We start from the raw sequence: 8,413 nt of genomic DNA, 5'->3' as shown, positions 1-8,413 counted from the left end.
ATGCTCTATTCTTTAAATACCCTTGATGTTGATGGGTTTATTTGATTTTTTGTGAAAGTCTTACACATTTGACCGATTTGACAGCTATTAGTTAATTATGATTTGACAGTTATCAATCAAGAGTACATGTGATCGATGAATGGCTAAATTATCCGACCGCCTGGACGGTTGGATCATTTAACCGGATGGTCATATGATTTTACCGGCCGGTCAGATGGACGGTCGAATAATCTAGCCACCCATCGATCACATGCACTCTTGGCTAATACAATACTTAATTTGGGAATAAAATTTTTGATTGGATAAATTGGCTAATACAATACTCTTTGTGAGACTCTTTCTTCACTTAAAACAAATTTCATAATAATTATTAAAAGTTGTGTTCCAAACCAAGATGCCGAAATCCCGTACTATAGACTCAACCTAACTGAAATTATAGCGAAGTTGGAAGTCACAAACTCAACGATTCTAAACTATATATATGGTTTAATGATAGTACTTCCTAAATGTGTCTCAAAAAAATTTAAATAATTAGTTATAATTAAATAGTGTTGATAGCAGGAAGTTGATGTGTGATGAGATGGAGGGGTTAATGATTGATTGATGAGGTCAAGGGGCAAGTAAGCAAAATGGTAGTGAGACTGACCTGGTGCGCATATTCAACGCAAAACATAACCACTGTTGCTTTGCTTACTTTAATTTAATGGAAATCTCACCATTTTTTTTCTCCTTAACTGTCCCAACACTGTAGCTTACGATAACAACACACACACACACTGACACACATACAGTGAATTAGAATATCCAACTTCCATAATCTTCCCAATAATTTATATGCAACAGTTGCAGTAACCCTCATCTTTTTTTCTTCTTTTTTTTATATGGGCATTTAAATAGAAATAATTCGAAAAAGATGTTGCCTTTCCAATCATATTCGATGCTTCATCTTGTTCTTCTTCTTCAGTGCTGCAAACTGCGCCATTGGAGATAATGGAGTTTTGATCAAACACTGATTCGCGGAAGGCCTCCGCTTGAGCTCCAACTTACTTCTCCAAGTCGGCTCTTTCTCCCTCTCTCTCTCTCTCTCTCTCTCTCCCTCTCTCTCCCTCTCTCTCTCTCTCTCTCTCTATATATATATATATATATATATATATATATTTGTGTTTCAAAGGTTTGCTATTGGAAATGGAATCTAGCTAAGTGTTGATCTAGCAGATTCTTGATTTGATTTCTTCTACAAGTATAGGATATGTGTGATCAATGAAGAATTTCACACAACATGTGAAATATGTGTGAATTCTATGAAAAAAAGGTGTTCTCTGTAGCTTGTTTTGTACTATATATATATATATATATGTTGAAAAGAAGCACGCAGACGAGTTGTTCTTGTATGAGGAGAAACCCACAACAGCTACTCGTGGTGTGGTTGTCTTGTTGTTTTGAAAGCTCTTCATCATATCATGAAAGAACTAGAGAGAAGAAGTTGTAGCATGCACTAGGAGCTAATAGATATATGGAATGTAAAGCTCTACAATCTCCATAATCCAACATCTTCTTATTCTTGGATTCTTTTATCCTCTCCTCGCAGCGTCTCATTTCAATTTGATGAAGTTAAACAGGAAATATTCTGCATAGAATATATGAAGCAATTTTAGAAACTCAAGATTCTTGATTTTGGCAAGTTCCCACCTGCCAAATCGAAGCTTCATATGAGTTTAAGTAGATAGAAATTCCAGTCTTACCTAAACACATGCGTTCTGTGACATCTGGTGTTTCAGCTTATCCTCATACACTCAAGTGTTGTTGCATCTTGCAGCATGAATTCCACGACCACACAGTTCGTTCCCTCACGAAGGATGGGCTTATACGAACCGGTCCATCAGATGAGCATGTGGGGAGACTTTAGAAACACCTTGCTCGACTCATCCCCGCCTCCAGAGCTGATGCTGGAGGTCAATGCCAATCTAGACAACCAGGTCATGAGTTTGCTGTAATAACTGTCTTCACTCTGTTTAATTTATTGTCTGAACTCGATTTCTTGTGTTGCAGTCAGAGGATACTACTTCACAAGGAACTTTTGCAGCTTCGCATAGAAATGATCAAGAAGCAAGCAAACCCGATGATAAGGTTCTGAGACGCCTAGCACAGAACCGGGAAGCTGCTCGTAAGAGCCGTCTGCGAAAGAAGGTAAGACCACTATCGTCCACCACTGCATCTTCTAGATTGTTCCTTATCGAGCTCGTTTTGCAGGCATACGTCCAGCAGTTAGAGAACAGTAAACTGAGACTCATTCAGCTCGAGCAAGAGCTCAATCGGGTCAGACAGCAGGTAGAACAACGATATATGCTGGACCTTTCATCATTTCATTCTTACGAAAAGCAGAATCTAAAGCACTAGTGTTTTTGCAGCAGGGATTGTGTGTAGGTGGTGGTATAGATACTAGTCAGCTTGCCTACACCGGAAATTCCAATCCGGGTTCGTTCGCCTTCTTTACTTACGATTATGCTCGAATAAGCATTTCATTCTTGAAATCGTACGTGCAGGGATCAGTGCGTTTGAACTCGAGTACGGACACTGGGTGGAAGAGCAAAATCGACAAATCTCAGACTTGAAGAATGCTTTGCATTCTGATATGGGAGATACGGAGCTGCAGATCTTCGTTGATGGTGGAATGCAGCATTACTTCGAGCTCTTCAGCATGAAAGTGATGGCCGCCAGGGCCGACGTTTTCTACATCATGTCCGGCATGTGGAAGACGTCGGCAGAGCGCTTCTTCCTGTGGATCGGGGGATTCCGCCCTTCAGAACTCGTCAAGGTGAAGATAAAAACTTGCGTAAGACCGTTTGACAGATGAAATATTCATAATTTTGCATGGCCGTGTACACAAGACTCGTCTCCCCGTTTCTTAAACACGCACGTGTTCTACTTGGTTCTAACAAAGTGTAATTGTACGTTCACCAGCAGGTGCTCTCGCCACACCTTGACGCCTTGTCCGAACAGCAGCGTCTAGACATCGTTAATCTCACGCAGTCTTGTCAGCAAGCAGAAGATGCACTCTCACAGGGGATGGAGAAGCTCCAGTTCATCCTAGCCCAGGCCATCGCCGACGGCCTACTGCAAGAAGGGAACTACCTACCTCAGATTGGAGCCGCCATGAACAAGCTCGACGATCTGGTCAGGTTCGTCGTTCAGGTAAAGATCTCGATCACCTCATCATGTTTCTTGCTTTATCTCCATCTTCGTCGTCTGTCACAGAACATGACTATCGTGCAAGCAGGCTGATCATCTCCGACAAGAGACGCTGCAGCAGCTCTCGCGCATCCTCACCACTCGTCAAGCAGCCAGAGGCCTCCTGGCCCTCGGGGAGTACCTGCAACGCCTCCGGGCTCTGAGCTCGTGCTGGTCATCCCGTCCTCGTGAACAAGCCTAGAGATGAATTCTTGAATTTTGGTGGCCTATATAGTAAGAATTTTCTCTAAGATCTAAGGTTTATGCCCATTTTTGATGTGCTTTCCTATGATTGAGAAATTTGTAGATATGATCAGATAGTTTTCTGTGTAGAGGAATTTCTCAGTTAGACTACTTCAGGTTTGATTGTCTGTTTCTATTTGGAACTCTATTGTGTAAAAACAGGCTATATTAGCATCAGTTTCTAACAAAAAACTGTAATATAAGGCGAAAATGCTGCAAGGAGCTCTGAAAACGACGAGAAACAAAGTCTGCACGGATTTAAGGATGCTCAGATGCAAGAAAGTGCAGCAGATAGATAGATATGCAGAATGCAGGCAGTGGTCAATCCATTTTTTTGTGTCGTTCCATCTCATAATAATGAACGTTCGGCAATTTCAAAGATTACGTACGCTTCTGGAACGACTCAAACATTCAGATACTTTCAAAAGCTCCCTCGAAAGGGAGAAGTATAACAGATCTGAGTTCTTACAGAAGTAAATGGATACACATCTTAGTTGATTTTTCGAAGGAATCTCAAGCTTCTGGGAGAGATGACTCACAACTTTGACATGGCGTAATCCAGTGCATCCAATAGGAAGTCTGCACAAGCAGAAAGAATCGGGTCCATTTAGGGCATAGGAAACACAAAGAGTGAATATGACAATCAAGACACGAATGCCCTTATACAAGATCAGTCGAGCTCGTGCAAAGATGAAACTGTAAGTATACCTGCGTCGTCTTTGGAGAAACACATAGGAGGCTTTATCCTGAAAACATTCCCATGAAGCCCACCTTTCCCAACCAAAACTCCAAGTTCTGCAATGATGGAGACACATCTTAAAATTACGTTATCAAGAATATAAGGAATGAGTTAGTCATTAATGAATTTTAAGAAGGCTATGAAAACCTTGAAGGCTCTCAAACAACACTGCAATTTCTGCCTTGGCTGGTGTCTTCTGTTTCCTATTTGTCACAAGTTCTACTCCGACCATCAAGCCCCTCCTCTCACGTCACCAATTACTGGAAAGCGATAGGAGTTTCATTCAACATAACGAATTTTAATTGAAAGCACAAACTATTTAGAGACCATATCAAGGCATGGCTAAGAAATCTCTCGAGCGAGCAGGTTAGGAGAAATACTATCGTGTTTTTGCTGTAGTTCTCTTAGGGGCCCAATCATGTGAGCGCCAACCTCAGCACAATGCTCCTGACGCTTCTCTTTATCAAGAATGTTAAGCACAGCTAGTCCACCAGCTGAGCAAACGGGGTTGCCCTCAAACGTGTTGAACTGTATTTTCTGAGCCAAAACGCTCGCAATTTCAGGAGTTGTCACCACAGCTCCGAGGGGCAAACCGTTTCTTATACCCTGCGCATCAAGATTTCAGCAACGGAAGCAAAACTCAAACGAGGAGGGGAAGGAAAAGTTGGAGTCCAAACGACACCTTAGCCATGGTAACAATATCCGGCACAACTCCTTGGGTCTCAAAACCCCAGTAATGGCTCCCTGTTCGACCAAAGCCCGTCTGCACTTCATCAGCGATGCAAACACCACCTGCTTTACGAACAATGTCATAAACCAATTTTAAGTAACCAGGGGCTAACTCAACCGCTCCCCCAACTCCCTGTAGTCAGCAAAGAATCAAGATTTTCAAGGTGAATCCACGAAGCAAAGATGAATCCTCATTATCGAGAAACACATTAGAGCCAAACTATCCAAGAGAAACCCGAATCATCTCAGAAATAAATCCAGCAACTCTTCCTGAAGTGCCATGGTCGATATGATCTTGAAAATCCTCAGCATAAAGCTTGGCATCCGAACCAAACACTCCACAACATGATGAATCTCACCCTGCATAACTTCACATCTAGTGAAACAACTTGCAACCAGCTAGAGTCGAAAACCTAATGAAATGACTTGGTTTTTGAAAAAGGTAGAGAAGAACTCAAAGATAAACCTGAGGGAGTGGGGATTTCCATGTGTTGAGAGCAGTGAGTCCAATTGTATTCGAACTTCCACCATGATACGCATTCCTCAACGCGATCATGCCAAGGCTATCACTATATAACCTTGCCATCATCATAGCTAGCTCATTAGCTTCTGTCCCAGAATTAACAAAATACACAACCTACATACATTCCAAGAAAAGTGATCATATAAAAACTCTCATTTCATCAAATATGCCCCACAACACATACAACTACAAGAATAGATATATCCTAACTCCAGAACGAAAAGGAATGTAAGTCAGCCTCTTCAAAACTCACTAGTCAATCATTAAGCTTAACAAAAAGAATTAAATTATCCACACAAACTAAACATGTAGCTAGGGAGCAACAGCATAAACATTTCAAACCATAGATCTACCAATCATGAAACAGTGATTCTCAAAAACTGGATCAAGGGAAAACAACCTTAAGATTTCCTGGCATCTTCGAGGCTAAAGCTTCAGCGAAATCAGCTGGCATGGTGCAAATAAATGGCGGTTGCATGCTGAAGCAGCTTATTCTGTTCAATCACAGGATTCAACACATCAGGGTGGCAATGACCGAAAGAAATCGTCACGATTCCTGCAAACGCATCGAGATAACGCCTTCCGCTCTCATCGGACAAATACTGCATCTTCCCCTCCACGATGTTAAGCTGTTTGATAAAATGCCAAACAGACATTACTCGCAAAATCGTCTCAATGATTAAAAAAAAAAAAAAAGAATTCGAGTTTACGGGCTTCTGGTAGTAGTGGAAAAGCGACGGCCCGTTGTATGGTTTGGGGTTGTAGTCGAAGGCCGGCAGCTCCGGCGGCGGTGCGGACCGGCATTACTGCTGCAAAACCGGCGGCTCTCATTCTTGATCAACGCTTCCACGAGATTTCTACGCGTGAGGCTCCTCTCCCATCCCATTGTACGAGATTATTAGGCACGAAATTCACCGCTGTCACACACTGAAGTGTGTGTTTATATGGAATCTGTTTTGGTGAGATAGTGATGTGGAATTTTTGTTCTTGTAGCCGTCGGCAGTTGGTGGAAGATTCCTATTTCGGTGTCTAGATTTAACTAATTATTCATCTGTACTAATATCTATATAAATACTATATTAGAAATGGAGTTTTTAATTTTAAATTGATTTCAAATTAATTTTAAAATTGAGTGACAATTTTATAGTTAGAATAAAAATTAAAGGTTTATTTATAAGTTATACATCTTTCTTTTTTTTCTTTTTCTTTAACTTCTTATTTTTCTATTTTATTTATTTTTAAAAATTATGAAATTCGACTAATTATAAAATACTTGATATGCATATCAAATTAAAGATCATGTGAAGAGCTTTAATTTGATATATGTTATATAAATATTGGATTTAAAATATAAAAATTATATTTATTTAAATATTAAAACTTAAGAAAATTCTCTCTCCTCTCTCTCCTCTTTTTTTGAATAAATCTATTTTTTTCAATTATCTTTTAACTTATATTGTTTTCTTTTTTTACAATATAAATTTTTATTAATATGAATTATCTTATTTTTATATTAAACTAAAATATATTTATCTTAAATTATTATTATTTTGATTATATTTAGAATTTTTATATAATAATTAAATTAATATCAATTTTATGTATAATAAAATATAAAAATATTTTTCGTGCATTGCACGAGTGCAAATGCTAATACTATTAAATAGACAATTTTCAAATTCAAATTGATTTTAAATTGATTTGAGTGACAATTTTGAAAATATATGTATAAAATGATGGTTAAAAATAAATCACATTCCCACTATCTTATCCACTAATATTAAATGAATTAATTAGTGTGGTATATATATTTTCACTCAAATTACGCATAGTGCTTTTTTGTTAAGAATAATCACGCTACTCATTTTAATTCACTTAATTTATTAGATTTATATTTTCAATATATGAATTCAAATTATAACAGAATATATATATTTGACTGGGACGACATGACCCATTTCTCGTACACGAGGGCGTCCGAAAGGGGCTATCACCAAGAAGGGAAGAGTTTCTGATTCTTCTATCAAGCACAGGCTCCGTCGTATCATAATCAATGGCATGTCTTCGGATTTCCAAAACTCAGCACGCCGTGACGATATGCATGGCCCAGGTCTTGACACTTCTTCGCCTGTGGAGTTCCTGAATAAAGTGAAGTATGCTCAGTCTCGAGGACATATACTGCAAAACTTTGTGATCAACTCCTCTAACTCTACCGATGCAGCCCATACTATGTCGGTTGTGGCCTCTTCAAAAATGAAGCAAAAATGGGGCGATATGTTGGACGATGAAGAGGACGATTTAGACGAGGAGGACCCTCTTATAATGTTCTCTTAGTCTTGGTTTGTTTTTTGGTTACCCGGGGTTTCTTGCGGGTGCTTTTACTTGTTTCCTTTGTATCTGGTCTCTCTTTTTTTCTTTTTCTTTTTAATAAAATTTCTATTTCAACATATATATATATATATATATATATATATACATATTACATTATATTAAATATATTAATATAAATTAGTATAAATAAATTTGCGTTTAACACAAAAGTCATGTTTTAGATTGATCAATATGTATCTAATAAGTTTCAAATTATTAATAATAATTTATACTTAATGAAAATATATATTTGCAAAAAGTACTCATGAAGCCATAATTTATGAGCCGTCTCTTATAGTTCATACATAACACGATTAATATATGCATATCAAATGTCCCTAAGGGGACACCAAGCCGTGCGACCTCCTGTGTGTGAATAGTGAGGTCCCGGGTTCAAACTCCACTGCTCCCCTTCCCCAACTCCCCCAAGTCAAAAAAATATATGCATATCATATTAAACATCACAATAAAAAGCTTTAATTTAATATATGTTATATAAATATTTGATTTAAAAAGTAAAAATTATATTTATTTAAGTATAAAATTTTTAAAAACTCTTTCTCATCTCTCATCTCTCATCT

The 8,413-nt window shown here is 38.4% G+C and overlaps 1 protein-coding gene, 1 long non-coding RNA gene and 1 pseudogene across 7 annotated transcripts; 1 reads left to right on the top strand and 2 right to left on the bottom strand.

The window, feature by feature from the left end:
- Positions 1-508: 508 nt before the first annotated feature.
- LOC131001379 (transcription factor TGA1-like) lies at positions 509-3,855 on the top strand. 6 transcript variants are annotated; one of them, XM_057927751.1, is made up of 8 exons: positions 509-1,055; positions 1,817-1,976; positions 2,050-2,187; positions 2,251-2,328; positions 2,412-2,475; positions 2,544-2,815; positions 2,962-3,192; positions 3,278-3,855. In XM_057927751.1, exons 2-8 carry the CDS (start codon positions 1,818-1,820, stop codon positions 3,428-3,430), a joined length of 1,095 nt encoding a protein of 364 aa, XP_057783734.1. In that variant the 5' UTR covers positions 509-1,055; position 1,817; the 3' UTR covers positions 3,431-3,855. The 6 variants fall into 6 exon arrangements, with proteins under 6 accessions (XP_057783734.1, XP_057783731.1, XP_057783732.1 ...); XM_057927748.1 differs by having other exon boundaries at positions 2,409-2,475; XM_057927749.1 differs by having other exon boundaries at positions 663-1,055; positions 2,409-2,475; positions 2,965-3,192.
- Positions 1,394-1,881, bottom strand: LOC131001381 (uncharacterized). The gene is made up of 2 exons (XR_009093920.1): positions 1,743-1,881; positions 1,394-1,627 (listed from the first exon to the last, which is right to left on the bottom strand). It is a non-coding gene; the product is annotated as an uncharacterized LOC131001381 (long non-coding RNA).
- A 7-nt stretch (positions 3,856-3,862) lies between the features above and the next one.
- LOC131001380 (alanine--glyoxylate aminotransferase 2 homolog 1, mitochondrial-like) lies at positions 3,863-6,514 on the bottom strand (annotated as a pseudogene).
- Between the last annotated feature and the right edge of the window lie 1,899 nt (positions 6,515-8,413).

The sequence above is a fragment of the Salvia miltiorrhiza genome, chromosome 8 (assembly GCF_028751815.1).
Source record: "Salvia miltiorrhiza cultivar Shanhuang (shh) chromosome 8, IMPLAD_Smil_shh, whole genome shotgun sequence".
NCBI classification, from domain to species: domain Eukaryota; kingdom Viridiplantae; phylum Streptophyta; class Magnoliopsida; order Lamiales; family Lamiaceae; genus Salvia; species Salvia miltiorrhiza.
Note: the sequence above shows the minus strand (reverse complement) of the source record. Positions and strands in the feature narration are given on the sequence as shown.